We start from the raw sequence: 16,723 nt of genomic DNA on the forward strand, positions 1-16,723 counted from the left end.
AGAAAGGAAAAACCCAGTAGTGGGAATCAGAAGACTTGGCGCAGATAGGCTCAAGAAATGAACAAAAGAAAAGGAAGTTGGTATGGTATCAGGATGAGTAGAAGGACTGGAAAAGGAAAGGTAATGATGAAGACGCGGTGTGAAGGCTGTGTATCGCCGACAGATTCAACCACAATGACTACTATTCGCTCGCTTTGAGCAACGCGGCCCCTGCTTGCTGGGCTCGAAGTCCGCCAACTTCCCTCTTCAGACGTAGGTTCTCTTTCTTGAGCCGACCAATTTCTTCCATCGCGATCTCAAGTTGGGATTGCAAAGCCCCTTCTCCGTTGCCGGCTCGAACGTCCTTGGCGATTTTGCTGAGTTCCGAATTGAATCGACCATACAGGGCCTCATTTTCGGCACTGGCCTCTCGATAAAGGTCATCCAGTTTCTTCACGCGCCTCTCACTGAGTGCCAAGGAGGATTCCAGATCTCTTTCAAAGGCAGAAATGCGGCCGTTGTATTCACCAGCAAAGTTCTCGAATCGCCCCTCAAGACTGCGCAAGCGAGCCTCGAGTAACGATCGTGCGCTCGAAGGTCTCGGGGAATCTAAGCTCCCTACATTTCGTTCCGGGCTAGATTGTTTGGTAGGATTAAGCCTCAGGTTCTGTAACTCATCGCCAAGCGCCCGCAATTCGTCTCGCATGTCGTCTTGAGAGGTGGCCTGGGTCCTCTTGTCATGTTGAACACGATCACGAAGTTTTTGTGGGCTCTGCATACGCAACTTCTGCGTCTTTTGGGGTGATGAAGAAGACTGCGGTCGCTTGCTCTCCGACCCGTTAACAGTTGACCGTTCACGAAGCCCTGGAGTGCGTTGGGGAATGCTCGTAGTTCTTGACTGTCTTCTACTTTCTTGTGTTGAAGAGTCTGAGAGGTCGGCCTTGGTCTTAGTAGACCGATCTGCTGTGTGCACTTTCGGGTCGATGTTTTCCTTCCTGCTCGGGGTCGAAGGACGCGGGGGCGACATTCTTCGAATCGGGGATCCAAGTCGAGCAGGCGAAGTTGCCTTGGCTGGAGACGTACTCCTTACTGGTGAGACTGCTAGGTAGCTGCTTTGCGGTCTTGATTGGCTGTTTGGTGTTGTTACTTCACCGCGTGGGCGGTTGGAGGGAGTGACTGGGCGTAAGGGGCTGCCTGGAGAGACATTAGATGCATCAGAAGAGGCTGTCGGCGGGCGGAAATCGGAAAGTGAGCTTCTTCTTTTTCTGCGAACTTTCACGACACCATCGTGGGATATGCCTCGAATAGAGGACAAGGAGGGCGGTTGCCCATGAACCGGTCGAGAGATTTGTTCTTCGGACGCAAAGCCACTCGGGCGATCACGAGATGCAGGTCGAAGGAAACCCAAACGAGTATCGATATCGGTTGACTTTGACCTTATCAAAGATCCCTTGGGTGTGTTTGGTTCCGAGTCGGCCGGACTTTGTCGCTTGCTCAATGTTCGCAGGATAGATGCAACTTTGCTCTCTCCTTCACTTTTGTCACTCTTCTGGATATCTTTATGTAGACCAAATCCAAAGCGCTTCCGGAATGATGAATTATTGGACCCCACTGAACCAGTATTTGCATGTGAAGGGTTCTTGGTCTGGTCGCAGCTTAGGGTTCCTTCAACTGAAGCACCTCCTGGGATAAATTCTTCGAAAAGACCATCAAAGTCTTCAACCAGGCGGTCCAAAAGTGAAACATGATGGACTGGGTCGCCTTCTTCGGTTAGGACCTCCGCAAATGCCATTGTTAAGGCTCCTCGGTCCCCGTCGTTGCCGGATGCATCAAGTAGCTCAGCAAGAAGCCGAATGATGGCGGCCAAAGCACGACGGTTCTGTGGACTTGTCTCTGCCAAAAACTTCCGGAATTCCTCGTCGAAATCGCGAGGCAACATTGTATCAAATTGATTCTGAAGCCTTCTCAAGGATGGAACGTCCAAAACCGCGCCCATGCTATCTTTCCACGCATTTTTCATGAAAGTCTCGAAGGCAACAAATAAGGTGTCGACAGGTACCTCAGCAGCAGCTTGTAGTTTGGTCGGATTCTCCAACAGAATGTTGTAAAGTTCGTTAACCGGGGAGCGGTCTGCGTTGTCTCTGGAACGAAGCATACGTCCCAGGATGTTGCCGCTTCGGGACTGCAATGACAGCACATATGCTGCAAATGTTTGTTCCAGAGACCCAAGCTGGCTTTCTGGTGCTTGGTTATCGGAAGTGCCAACTACTGAGATCTTGCTGGGGGTCTCTTCTTTCTGTTTGTCTTTGTCCTTTCCAGGGAAAACTGATGGAAGAGTATTGGATCTTGAATGTTGAGGTCGCGGTGGAGGCATTTTTGGAAATTCACCAAGTATAGTGGCTGAGCTCGGTCCTTTCAAAGTAGGGACGTTCTCGCGACTACCGCCTAACAGGTTCGAGAGTAGCTTGGTAGGCGAAGGCGGCCGAAATCCCCTCGAAGACTTGACTTGGGTGATCAGATTGCTGGCGATGAAACGAATGATAGCAAAATTTGAATGTACCAACGGCTTCATCAAGCTTGGGTTCCTGGGGCTATGCAAGGGAGGTATTATATTTTGCACTGCGAGAAAGTTAGTGAGTAGAAACTTAGAAATCGGGTCAGGTATGCTTACATCGTCTGGCAAGAGTAGCCACAAAGGTATCCGCTGAAACGGAATCAGTGGATGATGTGCCTATCACAGTCTCAATATCCAGTCGGAACTGGTCGCCATTCGGTGGCGAAAGAGATAAAACAACATCCAAGTTGTCACGGGTGAGAATCTGGGAGCACATAGCCCTCGACGTGTTGAAAATAATTCGGACGGAGGATGATCGAGTGTTATCAAGGGCAGCTGTTTCTCCTTCTTCACAAACGCAGGCCAGAATGCTGGCACACCCTGCAGTACCAGCAGGACTGCGCAGGGTCCATTTGCTACCCTCTCGCTCTTTTTCCGAGAAGCGGCCCTCAATCTTTGCTTTCGTGATTTCCTCAATCAATCGACTCGCTCTTCCTTCGTACATCCCAGTAAGCTCCAGAGCAAGAAGATCAGTACTGCTGTCAAAGGCGCCCGAGTGAGATTTGTACGCTGCGGGGATAACGAATAGCATTCGACCACATGCCGACTGCATACAGCGCACAACGTGAAGTTCCAGTATTTGAACGACTTTAAGCTCTGCAGATGGTAGGGGCATGGACATGTCATTGGTAGGTGATGCTGCATTATCGATGTCGGCCAGTAGTCCACGCGCGGTCGTTCGGCTTTCTGCGGGTTTTGATAGTATGACGAGACAGTTTTTAAAGACAAGCAAAATCCCAGCTCCAGAATTCGAGGGTTTTTGATCTAGTTGATATGGAGGCGTGACCTCATTCACGTCGACTGCCGTAATCAAACGCCCATCGGGGAAGGTCTTCGCTGGCCACACATCCACGAGCTCTCTAAGGCGCTTGAGACTTTGCGTGTGACTAGAAGGAGAGGTGTCGTCCAGTGCGCATATATCTTTCACAATGTCCCTCGCTTTCAGCAATGGCCGAACTGCAGGGTGAACTAGCGGCAAACTTCCCGTCATCGTATCGATCAACAGACTGTATCGAGGGAGTCTTTGTACGGGTTCCATCAGCAAAGACCGCAATCTTTGTTCGCCAGTCTCATACACCCGCTTCGAAAAGCTGGAATTCTTGTCTTTCATAAACGAATTTAAGATTTGCGCGAAACCGGTATGCGCCCGCATGTAGTCGGCATAGGGCTGTGAGAAACGCGGCAGCCAACTAAGCAATGCTTTTGCAAATGCAACGGCTCCAATGGAGTCTTTTGTTTCTCTGGAGCTGCGGTGTGGAAGTTCTGTATCTTGGCTGATATCGGTCAAGGCGTCTTTCTCTGTCTCGTCGAGGACCTGGCGAACGTCATCCAAGAACCCAAGATTGACTTCTAGGATCTCGTTTAGGCAGGGGGGAAACAACTCCGCCAATTGCTTCTCGCTCGGACTAGTACTTGATGGCCCTCTGCTCTGGGCTTTTTCTCGAAACTCATCCGCCACCTCGTGCACAAGCGAGTACAGTTTAGCAACGTATCGTTCCTCGGTATCCACGAGTTCACACATAGTTAGTCGAAGGGCCTCCTTTTGGCTGCGTGCAAAAGTCCTTGACTTGCTGACATTTGTTGGCTGGGAGGGGGCGCGCTTCAATCTTGATGTCGGCAGGAACATCGGATCTCCCAAGGCCATTATAAGAGGCGTATAGGGGCCATATGGGGTCGATTCCGCATCATCAGTATCAAAGTCGGAGCTCTCGCGTCTTGACGGGGGCTGAATGGTGCCTGCCGGTAGTACAACATCGATATCGGTCCAAGGAACACTGCGCTCTTGGAATGCACTGCGGAGGTCGCGAACAATTTCTGACGAGTCCTCCACTTTGATCATTCTGTTTGCAAGATCCGCCGCATGCATCTCGTCGAATAATTTCGAGGGCCTTGTACCTTGACGGCCATCTTGGGGGAACTCCGATAAACGACGCTTGAGTGGATCCGATAACTCAGAGAAGTACTTTAACATACTAACAGCAAGTCCTCGGCACACTTGATCGCCTTGCTTATCGCGAGGAAGGTGATTGACGGCTGCATATAACGGTGCAGCGGGAGAAATTGTAATGCGAGTATAACTCTGAAATCCGGCGGGGGTGAAGATATGCGCCTGAATGCGCGAACTGCTCACAGTCGCATTGGCAGTGGCCACCGGGCCATAAAAAACAAGAATAGAAGAGAGATATGTATCCACAGTATGGTAAAGACTGAGATATTCCAGCGGAAGGTCTGCAAATGTAGTGGCGGGTGCCGCTGCACTGGCCGCGCTGGCCGCGCTGGCCGTGTTGACAGCGCTGACCGCCATCGCAAGTCTGGGTTGTAGTTTCCGACAAGAAGGTTGTAAGATAAGAAATGTGTTTGCGCGATAGGCGAAAAAATATGAAGGAGAGGTCACGCGAGAAGGAGCGACACGGGGGAAGACGAGGGCGCCGAGGTTCACGAAGAGGGAGAGGGTGACGATGAGGGTGAGGGTGAGGCTGGAGGGGAAGCGGCGGTGGTCATCAGGTCGAGCGGGTTGCGATACAGAAGCGAGTGGAAGATGCGCAATAGAAAGAATCACGAATAACGGAGCCCCTCCATGAAACAATCGAATGAAGCAGCACCTCACTCACAGAGGCGAGCTACAGGCGTACTAGTATGAAGGAGGGGGGAGTAGTAAGGAAGGTGAATGTTTTGGCGCGGGGATGACAAAGTGATCCCAGCGCAGATAATGGGAGGGCCCCGACTTCATATCGCGATAGCGCGCGATAACTGGGGCCTTCCAAGTTAGCGCCTCCAAGGCTCGGGGCGATCGCAGCCCGCCTTGTTTATGTTTGGCGGGACAACGCGTTGCTGGCCCCAACCAGCTGCAAGGTCCATCGGACGAGTCATATTGTGCTAGCATTATTGTAACATCGCCTAAGCTCCCTACATACGAGTATAGAGTGTACCATCCATGGATGGTATCCTATGGTCTGATTCTACTTATTAGTACTAGTACGGAGTAGTTAGCCCACTATTAGTACGATCTCCATGTTTACCAGTATGGAGTAAGGTAAACACTCCAGGGCTACCATGGATGGATAGGGTGGATCTCAGGCTCTAAGCTTACGAGGATGGAACATTCACGTGGGATAGAATATAAAGTTAGCCTTGGAACTATAAAACCTTTGAAAAGAATGAAACTTTAGAAGACAAAGCAATTATCAAGGTACACGAGCCCTCGGGCACTATACTCGTAAGCCCGGGTTCAAGCTTGAAGTGTGAGAAAAGTCAGGTGTCTCCCGAGGTCACAGAGTATACAATATATAAACAAGGAGTTCAAGTTCAAGTTGCTGCACAACAGACTAGTGCAAAATTCACCTTGATTCCAGGCAATAAATGCCAGTGTGCCACCTGAAGAGAAACATATTATTATTTCCAAGCTAATATTTATTAAATATATGTCGATGGACACATTCACACTTTGTCATCGAGTGTCAACAGTCATGGTTATGGTAATAGTCATGGAAATACTGTAATAAATCAATTTCCACCAATTATAACGGTTAAATACCGGACTTCCTGTTACGGAGTTTGCCGACCCCTGATTAAGGCGGTGAGCGGGCAGAAACCCGCTAATCCGGATGAGGTAACCTGCAGCCCATCCAGAGACCAGCTGTTCTAGTTATCTCCAAGGTGTTCTTCAATTCCAACACCGTGCAAGGTGACACCACGAGCGCATCTCCCGCTCGAGATGCCCGATTCTACCATGTCGGACCCTCTTCCCATCGCCATCGACCCCGTGGCCCTGGTGACCACCGAATGTATCACCGTCACCTCGTCCATGCGGAAGCATGCCCGCTGGGCACACTCCTCCGTTTCTGCTATTCTTGGTGGCACTGGAGGGACCCGGGTTTACGATCGGGATACCTCGGCACCCCCCAGCCCGCGCAAGAGTGGTCAATCGGCTCGCGGTGATGACGATCACGCTCTGGCCAACCGATGGGGTCTGCGGGGGAAGAAGGGCAAGAGCATGCAAGACAACCCGTTGATATCGGCCTTCACTCGTCTACGGAATGACCTTAAGGGTTGCAAGGACATTCGCACATTCGATATGCCCGCCCTCCTCCATCCATTCCTTCAAGTCGTTCGTTCCTCCTCGACCTCAGCCGCGATCACCTCCCTCGCATTACTCGCTATTACCAAATTCTTTTCCTACAACATCATCAATCGTGACTCGCCGCGACTTTCCATGGCAATGCAGCTTCTTTCAGCTGCAATTACACACTGTCGATTTGAAGCTAGTGACTCCTCAGCCGATGAGATTGTGTTGCTGAGGATCTTGAAGTTGATGGAGGGCATGCTTTCTCGCCCCGAGGGAGAATTGTTGGGCGATGAAAGTGTTTGCGAGATGATGGAGACGGGCTTGAGTATGTGCTGCCAAGGTCGCCTGTCCGAGGTGCTGCGGCGGTCTGCAGAGATGGCCATGGTAAACATGTGCCAAGTCATATTCATGCGACTGACACATTTGGACGAACTACCGCAAGGGCCGGTCCCTTTCGCGGCCTCAGCTCTCGAGAAAGATACCTCAACCATCAAGATGGATCCTTCCGTTAACGGGAATACTGTGACTTCACAACACCGATCCGCTATCAGCGCAGATACTGCAACAAGCGAACGGAATAGCTCAAGCCGAGAGGGCACACCTGAACAGTCAAGCAATGGAGGCGCGGCTGCAGCAGCATCGCCAACCCCTCAGGATGATTTCGAGGGCGAGGTGCAACCATACTCCCTGCCGTCGATTAGAGAACTTTTCCGAGTATTAATTGATTTGCTTGATCCACATAACGGCCAACACACCGATACGATGAGAGTCATGGCACTTCGTATTATCGATGTCGCTTTAGAAGTGGCCGGTCCGTCTATCGCTCGGCATCCCAGCCTCGCGGCTTTGGCGAGGGACGATCTCTGTCGTTATCTCTTTCAACTGGTCCGCTCAGAACAATTGGCCATTCTCTCAGGCTCCCTCAGAGTCACTGGTACCTTGCTGTCGACGTGTCGACCTGTACTGAAACTGCAGCAAGAACTTTACCTCTCATACTTAGTGGCATGTCTTCACCCCCGCGTGGAAATTCCCCGAGAAGCCGGCATCGATCCGTCTCTTTACGAAGGAGTTCCACAAGCACCGAGCCTGGTGAAGCAGCCAGCTTCACAAGCAAACAGTGGCAGGTCAACACCGGTCCCTGTCAAAGATCGACAAAAGCTGGGGCTCGAAGGTGGTTCGCGAAAGCCCGAGGCTAGAGAGGCAATGGTCGAAAGTATTGGAGTCTTATCGCGGATCCCTAGTTTCATGGTTGAACTTTTCGTTAATTATGATTGTGAGATTGACCGCGCGGATCTTTGCGAAGACATGATAGGACTGCTTTCTCGCAATGCCTTCCCCGACTCAGCAACCTGGAGCACAACTAATGTCCCGCCTCTGTGTCTCGACTCTCTTCTTGGATACGTTCAATTCATTTATGATCGTTTGGATGACGAGGCTGTACAAGGAGATTACCCTCCACAGGAACTTCTCCACAAGCAGCGAACAACCAAGAAACTGATCATCAAAGGTGCTTCAATGTTCAATGAAAACCCGAAGGCTGGTATTGCCTATCTTGCTGAGCATGGAATCATCGAAGACCCGAATAACCCTGCCTTGGTTGCAAGTTTCTTGAAAGGGACAACTCGCCTGTCGAAGAAGATTCTTGGTGAATTCATCTCCAAACGTGGCAACGAAGAAATACTGGGTGCTTTCGTGGACCTCTTGGATTTCCACGGCAGCAATGTGGTTGAAGCCCTCCGTCAGCTACTGAGTTCTTTCCGTCTGCCCGGGGAGTCACCTTTGATTGAAAGAATTGTGACGATTTTCTCGGAGCACTACATGGAAAAAGCGAAACCAGAAGAGATTGCGGACAAGGATGCTGTTTATATCCTGACCTATGCTATCATCATGCTGAATACGGATTCTTACAACCCCAACGTCAAGCCCCAGAACCGCATGTCATTCCCTGCGTTTGCTAGGAACTTGCGGGGAGTGAACGGAGGTGGTGACTTCACGGAGGAGTTTCTCCAGGAGATCTATGACTCTATCAAAGCCAACGAGATCATTCTGCCCGACGAACATGAGAATAAACATGCTTTTGACTATGCATGGAAAGAGATGCTTTTGAAGTCGTCTAGTTCAGGCGAGATGGTAGTTGGAGAGACCAACGTTTATGATGCCGAAATGTTTGAGGCGACGTGGCGCCCCGTTGTCGCTACGCTTTCCTATGTTTTTATGTCCGCTTCCGACGATGCAGTCTATAGCCGAGTCGTCAACGGCTTTGATCAATGTGCTCAAATCTCTGCTCGATACGGCCTGACGGACGCTTTTGACCGCATTGTGGCTTCACTGTCATCAATCAGTACATTGGCGACTAGCAAGCCACCAAGTACTGCATTAAATACCGAGGTGCAAGCAGGCAAAAAGAGCGTTATGGTGAGCGAGTTGGCTGTGAAGTTTGGAAGAGATTTCCGCGCACAGTTGGCCACCGTAGTCCTGTTCCGAATCTTGACAGGCAACGAGTCAACTCCCAAACAAGGGTGGGAACATATCACTCGCATCCTAAGCAATCTTTTCATCAATTCCCTCATCCCACCGCTCGACTCTCAGCTTACAGCAGAGCTCGACGTCTCTCCTATTCCTCTTCAATCCCCGTCACAGGTTGTCGACCGGGATGGACGTGGTAATGACAGCGGCTTGCTATCCGCATTTACATCTTATCTCTCAAGCTACGCCGCCGATGACCCTCCTGAGCCTTCCGACGAAGAACTGGACAACACCCTTTGCACAGTGGATTGTGTTACCGCTTGTTCGATCCCCGAAATTTTGACCAACATCAAGTGAGTACTGACCGACACCTGACCTGCTGCATGATGCTAATAGTTTCCAAGATCACTCCCTGTTTCTTCCTTACAAGTCCTTGTGGAAGCATTGATGTCCCAGCTACCCGAAGATAACACACCTGCCGTAATCGTGGTTAAGCCAGAGCGGCCCCGTCCCGTGTCAAGGAATTCGAATACGCGCGCCGATCCCAACCAGCCGAAGTACGACCCGGCGATGATCTTCATTTTGGAATTGGTGACTGTCCTTACTCTTCGTGATGAGAATACGCTAGAAGCCCTCGGCGAAACGTTGGCGACCACTCTCCAGACCCTGGTACGCGATGCAAAGAATCTGCATCCACTGACTGTTTCCCGAATCGTCTCGTATTTGCTCAACCTTCTACGACTGAGTCATGTAAGCTGCATACCATTGTGATACCCCACCTATCTAGAAACTGACAACATATTCAGGATCAACACTTCATGCGGGTTCCTGTTGTCCTCCATGCTATCTCCGGATATGACCAAGATGTCCTCGAGATCGTGGCAGTACCGACTGTCAAGGGACTCTCACGATGCATTGCGCATCCAGGACGCCTGAGAAACGAGATAACCATCTCTCCAGATTTCTGGTCTATTTTGCAAAGACTGCACCAACACGAAGATGCTGGTCCCATGGTTTTTGAACTGCTCCAGAGCATCATGAACTCCATGCCAGATATTGTGACAGCCGATAACTATGAGTTTACTGTCAGCCTCGCCAATGATTTTGTCAGTGCCGGCCATGTAGGATCTCGTGATGAGCGTCAGAAAGATGCCCAGGGCCGCCGAATTAAAGGTGTCAAGAAGCCCAAGTCTAGGTATGGTGGTGCCATTTTTCCCTTTTCCTTGGTCGAAAACTAACAGGCAATTAGTGAGAATCAAATCGTTGCCCGTGGTGTCAAAGCTATTGGCTTAATTTATCACTTAACTGGCCGAGTCCCCACGCTTATCAAACAGTCTCATCTTGAGGAACGTGAAGGTAAACAACCCCGAAATTTCCAGGACCCTACAACAGAACGAACAGATTCTAACCTATTCATCAGCCTGGGCTGCCTACTGGTCCCCCATCTTTCAGTCTCTGAGAAGTCAGTGCACCAATCCTTGCCGCGACATCCGCCACCACTCCATTTCTACACTCCAGCGATCTCTTTTGTCGGCTGAGTTAATATCCAGCGATGGCAAGGAGTGGAGCAGCATCTTTGACGAGGTCCTTTTTCCGCTTGTTCTGCATCTTCTCAAGCCAGAGGTCTACCACTCTGACCCTATTGGAATGACCGAGACTCGCGTTCAAGCAGCCACATTGGTCTGCAAGATTTTCTTGCGCTTCCTTGACCAACTGCCTAACAGAGAGGGCATGCTTCCTCTCTGGTTGAAGATTCTTGATATTCTTGACCGCATGATGAACAGCGGTCAAACGGACAGTTTGGAAGAGGCTATCCCGGAAAGCTTGAAAAACATTTTGCTGGTCATGGCCGATGGCGGCTATTTGGTTTCCCCCGACCAGGATTCAAGCAAAGAGGAAATGTGGAATGAGACCCGCAAGCGCCTCGGTCGTTTCCTGCCTGACCTCTTCGGTGAAATTTTCCCTGACGCAGGCAAGGAAGCGGAGAAGTCACAGCCGCCCTCTGCTGTACCCTCTGCTGTACCCTCTGCTGTATCGTCTCCGCAGCCAAACGCTGATGCTGAATCGAAGCCCGAGGAGGCAGCTATTCCATCTAATGACGCCGAAGAATCTAAGGAGGCTGATGCTGAGACAAAATCACCCTCGCAGGAAGATACCTCATCTTAAGGACCATAATTGGCTTCACAATTCAATCATAGCTTCTATCTCTTCCTGTTCTCTTTTGCATTCACATATAGAATAGCGAATAGGATACGGTTTGGACGTGTCCCACAAGTCTTCTCTTTCGTTCTTATGATGCCTGTCTGGGCTTATGTAGATAAATGTGATGGTCAGAAACCGGCCCTGTGCCAGTGTATAATAAAATTATCGATCGGTCAACTAGTTCAAAAATCAAACACTGCCTTCAAGTTTGTATGTTGAGTTCCATTGCTTAGTCGTTCAGCGGGTCAAAGTCAGACAGACTACTACTACGTAGTACTAGACCCCCAAGTCTGAATCAGAAGTTCACGATATTAACAGATAGAAATTAATTTAAATTCTTAACAGTATGAAATCCATAGTTTCGTTTGCTGAAACTGTGATCTCTTCCTAACCTTGGAAAGCTTCGTCGTGTTCTGAGTCTTTGTAAAGACCATGTAGGTTCTGCAAATAATCAGTCGAAATATGATCCTTTGAAAAAGAATCTTCAACATCTCTGGAAATAAAACTAACTCCGGTTTCTCTAGGCTCAAAAATAGACTCTTTGCCTCGGCGATGCGAGTTGGCTATTTACCAGCAACAGGCAAAGTCTCGATACGACCTTTTACCCAGGCCTTGCGTCCCTGGAACTCCGTCACATCCGCCTTCAGAACATAGAACGAATTTGCCTTCGCTGGACTCCGGTAATCGACGCTAAGGTTTGCCGTCACACCAACCTTTTTGTCGAATGCCGGACAGCAACAGCGTGCTAGGCACTCGTCCAGTATAGTGGCTAGTAGTTCCCCATGAACGATCCCTGAGTAGCTGCAAACATCCCCGCCAAGATGCATTATCATGGTCATGTTCTTGCCTGCTTATTCGAAGACATATGGCGGGACAGTTATTTTTTGATGCCCGGCAAGTGCTCCAGTCAAAGAGGTTCTCGCTTCGTAAACTGCTGGGGCGTCCAGGTGTGGTCGCGACTCGAGATACTGAGGATTTCGTCGCAGGGCCATTGTTAGCGGATGGTGAAAAATGAAGCGGTCGATCTCATTGATAGCATCATTCGTGGGGCAAGAGGCGAGTCGATAGACCTTTGGCCTCTTATTTAACTTTGTAGAGACGATTGTTGCCATGGTGCGGGTTCTGGGAATGGATATCATGGAATTAGATGTAATAGTGATTTCAGTTTCAACCCCCGGCTTCTGCAGAGAAATAAGGGGGATATGAATAGTATTGCGTCAATTAGAATAGGCTCGCTTTGTAAATTTCGAGAGCGGTTCACGTTCCGCGAAATCACCGCTTCATTCCAAGGTTTGTTGCAATATCTTGCAAGTCAATCATTTGCGATAGGAAAAAGACTGCGTCATGTTGACCAATCCAGTTGAATTATTTTAAACGAGATAGAAGACGACTAGGCGCTTGTACAAGAATCACTTCGCCAATTAAAGTGGCGAGCCCCGGTTATATTATCGGTACTACCCTACCTTGCGCTGCTACCGTGGATCGGCCGATGTTGTGCATATTCTTGAAAAAGATAGGCAAAATTTGCGTAACCCACATAAATCCCTTCAGATACCCACTCAACCCTACCAGCTGCAGACTCGTGGGGAGTCCGGGTGGCTGGGATCGTGCAGATGCGGCAGGAAGAGTATAGGAAATAAGATCCGGGTCGATCAGCCCAATAGAAGATTTAATTGGCAGATTGAAGAGCGTACTTGAATACTTGAACACTTCTACTGTTAGTTTCAGAGGTGAAGTATACTGTAGCCGCAGATTGAAGGTTGCACAAGTACCATCCGTGGCATGGACACCTCACCAGAATGCTGCATTCCTATCCATTTCTAGAAAACACGGCATACGGCTCTTGTACATGGGCTGAACCACTCCGTCATTAGCTCGCTCATACCTGTGATCCTAAAAGGGACAAAATTATCCAATGGAGGATGTCGGAACGTCGGTGAGAAGACGAATCTGCGCAGAGGTGATTCCGCATGAGGTCCCAAATCTATTTTCGTATACACACATTGGATTTTGAACGATTTTGCTCATCTTCGTCCTCGAATGAAGCAAGGTGACCATTGAGACTGTACTCTCAGTTGACTATCAGATAAAGAAGCTCGCTCAAAGTCTCTTCGATTGACTATCGAGAAATCAAGGAGGTAATGAACGAAGGAAATAAGGGAGGATAGTTTAAGTGGCGAGGGGAATGCCTGAAGAAAAAGGGCAAGTGCCTCAAACGGTACAATGATAAGTCTCTTTTCAGGAAATTCAATTCAATTCTCGGGAATCTGGGGGATTCAATCCAACAAAAGAGAAGCCAGTGGGAACCAGACAGTTATGACAAAGAATAACACCAAATAAAAAAAAAGATAGAATGGAAACGATGTCCAGCGCAATGGTACTTATACGAGAGGAGAAAAAAATACTAGACACATATGTTGATGAATGGAGTTGGCGAGGAGCGTTCAGTCCCTCATGGCTGGATAGTCTTTTTCAGAGACAAATGGACACGCACGAACGTCTGACCGAAACTCTTTCTTACTCGGCGTCCATATCATCATCAAGATCGATAGCATCGGGATTGGCCGGTGCCGATGGTGCTGCTTCACCCGCAGGTGGAGGGCGGTTACCACCCTCTGGACCATTACTCGCAGCGACGAAGCCAACAGGAGCACGGGCCTGGCGTTCGATCGCTGCCATAGCGTCGACTTGATCGGCGTTGTCGTCGCCACCCTGGGTCTCCCCGCCATCTTGGGCTTGCTGTTGACTCCGAGCGATGGCTTGCGAGGCAATAAAGTTGACGTCGGTGCTGTGAAAATGTTAGTGAGACCTTTGGTGCATTAAGAGAAGGATTGTTATCATACTTGTATTGAGCCTGGACACTTCTCTTGATGCGGAGCATCTCCTTGAATGTGTCTTCGTTGCCGTGTTGCACCTCGAAGGACTCCCACTTCTGCCAGAAGGGGGCGTTTGTGCGAGGATCGCAGAACTGCGAGGCGTGACCATAGATAGCGCGAGCACGGTCAATCTCGCCAAGTCTACGCTCCATCTCAGCAAACTTGAGGCACATTTCTTTGGCCTCTTGGTCTGGCAACGCGGCGATAGCCCGCTCATATATAGGCCGTGTCGAGGTGAGGCCAAAGTTGGATGCGGATTTGGTGATGTAGAACTCGAACATCTCGAACCTGTCTTCGTCGGACACGGCTCGGGTGGCACGCTCGTAGATGCGCATTGCGTGGCGCGCAAGTCCCCGCTCTTCTTCCAAGTTGCCATACATCAAGTAGAGCGGCTTGGCAAACTTGGGTGGGCATTCGTCAAGAGCTTGCTCGAAGAGATCTCGTAGTCTCTCGATTCCGATCTTGCGGTCAACAGCCTTGGTCAGATACAGATTCCAAAGCTCAAAGGCCACTGGGTAACTGAAAAGATCCAGACCACGCTCGTAGACCTTGAAAGAGTCCTCGAAGTATTTGCTCTCTTCCAAGAGGTTTGCGAAATTGACGACAGTTTGAGGCGTGGCAATTCGAAGCTCGAAAATTCGATCATATACCTTCTTCGTTTCCTCAAGAGAAGATACACTCTCCACGAGGTCCACATAGAAACTCCACAGCTTCCAGCTCTTATGCACACGCTGCTGGGGCGACAGGTTCTCGTCGAAATAGTCGACGGTGGATTTCTTGGGCGCTTGTGTTGCTTTGGCCATAATGTCGACGGCCCGGTCAAAGTTCTCGCCGCGAAGTTCCATCTCAGCCCATTCACACCATGTCTCCGCAAGCTCTGCCACGGATTTGAACGGGACTTTCACGGCTTTGTCAAAGATGACTCTGGCAGTATCCAGATCTCCACCGTTCTCATAAAGCTTGGCGTAATTGACCCAAAGCTCTGAAAACTTCCCGTGGGCCTTCTTAGGGTTGGTTGCCGCAATAGCAGCCGTGTAGGTGTTAACAACCTCTTGTTTATTAGCACCCCACAGTGCCACTCGCTTCTCCCATTCAATAACGTTATGAGGGTTCTGCCTTAAGAGAACATCATTGACCAAGAACGGGCGTCGATCCATCAACTGTTCAAAGCGAAGCATGCGGAGGTCCAAGTCGAAATCGGCATCCTCGTCGAGTTTGCCTTTCTCTGAGCGCACTGCTGCCGCTTCCATCAGGTTTCCGATGATGGACTCTTCAAATTCAACATAGGAGTCGAAAATCATTGTGAAGTCGCGGACAGTCATCACGGTGGTGATTCCTTCTTCAAAGACGTCCCTCGCCTTCTCAAAGTTGCCCTTGGTAATCCAGTATGTGGCCAAACCAGCCCAGAGCTTTCCACGCTGGTCGGCGAACCTATCAATACCGCTATGGAGAATGGCATCAACATCGATTCCAACTTGAGGACCAGTGTCAATCTTCTTTGCTTTTGAGACCAACAAGTCAACCATCTCGGTCCATAGCTGGAAGCTACTCTTGCCGTTCTTGGATTGGAATCGTGGGTTATCAAGGATTTGCAGGAACACCTTGACAGCCTCCGTATATTCTTTCATCTCAATCAAGAGCTCGATGTAATCTTCCGCATTCTCAGGGTGGATCTGCATATACCGAGCCCAAATCTTCACAGCCGTTTGTCCGGATGCTGACCGCGCAAAGCCCTTGTAGAGTCTCCAGATCCGGTTATGTTGGGTCACTGGGAGTGCGCGCAAAGCCCGGTCGAATGTTCGCCGGGTGAGGGTCACCAAGGGCTGTAGATGAAGAAATGAGAGATACATCTCCCAAACCCTAGGCATTTTATTCAGAAGAATCAATGCTCGTTCGAACAGAGCATTAACCTTCTGGAATTCGGCCCGGTAGACGGTGGGATTTCGGCCCTTTAAATGCTTCGTTCGAAACTCAAGATACTATTAGAAGACTCAGTTAGTTAACTATTTACTGCGTTGGGCAATTCTTTCAAAAGCATCAAAGACTCACCATCTTCCACAATTTGTAGGATCGCGGTAATTGTCGGCAGGCACGCTCCATGGTCTAAATTAAGGGTATGTTAGCAGTGATAACCAAATATTTGAATGTTTAGGCGCAGACGTACAAAAGCTTGCTCATAGAGAGTGCCATGTTGGTGTTTGAATTCGATATATGCGAGCCATGGCTTGACACTACCCGCATCGCGGAGCAGGTCTTGTTCGTAAACCGTATCCTGGTCGGTCTTTGAGTGAAACAGCTATCAGTAATGGCTTTGTCTCAAGGAGGTTCAATGGATGCATACAATCAGGTAAAAGTCCGGCCGGGACGCAGATGTTCGATCCATCTGTGCGTGCTGCCGGCTTGATCTCGGGGGCAGGAGAGTCCCTGGCATTGCGCCACTCTGTTCGAGCGGGATCAGATCGCACAGCAATAGTTCAGCATAAGACAGTGGCACGGAGCGGGGAAACACAAGTCGGCGCG

At 49.8% G+C, this 16,723-nt stretch overlaps 5 protein-coding genes across 5 annotated transcripts; 1 reads left to right on the forward strand and 4 right to left on the reverse strand.

The window, feature by feature from the left end:
• Positions 1-181: 181 nt before the first annotated feature.
• On the reverse strand, positions 182-4,898 carry N7481_010615 (putative Rho guanyl nucleotide exchange factor; the record flags this gene model as incomplete). Its single annotated transcript, XM_057269834.1, has 2 exons — positions 182-2,598; positions 2,651-4,898. The coding sequence occupies 2 exons, from the start codon at positions 4,896-4,898 to the stop codon at positions 182-184; spliced, it is 4,665 nt and encodes a 1,554-aa protein (XP_057117008.1).
• Positions 4,899-6,308: 1,410 nt separating this feature from the next.
• Positions 6,309-11,291, forward strand: N7481_010616 (uncharacterized protein; the record flags this gene model as incomplete). Its single annotated transcript, XM_057269835.1, has 5 exons — positions 6,309-9,478; positions 9,530-9,875; positions 9,932-10,320; positions 10,375-10,481; positions 10,546-11,291. 5 exons carry the CDS (start codon positions 6,309-6,311, stop codon positions 11,289-11,291), a joined length of 4,758 nt encoding a protein of 1,585 aa, XP_057117009.1.
• A 599-nt stretch (positions 11,292-11,890) lies between these two features.
• N7481_010617 (PaaI family thioesterase) lies at positions 11,891-12,154 on the reverse strand (the record flags this gene model as incomplete). The annotated part of the gene is made up of 1 exon (XM_057269836.1): positions 11,891-12,154. One exon carries the CDS (start codon positions 12,152-12,154, stop codon positions 11,891-11,893), a length of 264 nt encoding a protein of 87 aa, XP_057117010.1.
• Positions 12,155-12,178: 24 nt separating this feature from the next.
• On the reverse strand, positions 12,179-12,439 carry N7481_010618 (uncharacterized protein; the record flags this gene model as incomplete). The annotated part of the gene is made up of 1 exon (XM_057269837.1): positions 12,179-12,439. The coding sequence occupies one exon, from the start codon at positions 12,437-12,439 to the stop codon at positions 12,179-12,181; it is 261 nt and encodes an 86-aa protein (XP_057117011.1).
• A 1,411-nt stretch (positions 12,440-13,850) lies between these two features.
• N7481_010619 (mRNA splicing protein SYF1) lies at positions 13,851-16,634 on the reverse strand (the record flags this gene model as incomplete). The annotated part of the gene is made up of 5 exons (XM_057269838.1): positions 13,851-14,115; positions 14,171-16,182; positions 16,253-16,306; positions 16,368-16,484; positions 16,545-16,634. Coding segments are annotated over 5 exons (2,538 nt in total), but the record flags the coding sequence as incomplete, so codon positions are not given.
• Positions 16,635-16,723: the final 89 nt, after the last annotated feature.

This window comes from Penicillium waksmanii (genome assembly GCF_028829765.1).
Source record: "Penicillium waksmanii strain IBT 27052 chromosome Unknown utg000009l:1.0-4314994.0:1.0-4318279.0, whole genome shotgun sequence".
NCBI lineage: Eukaryota > Fungi > Ascomycota > Eurotiomycetes > Eurotiales > Aspergillaceae > Penicillium > Penicillium waksmanii.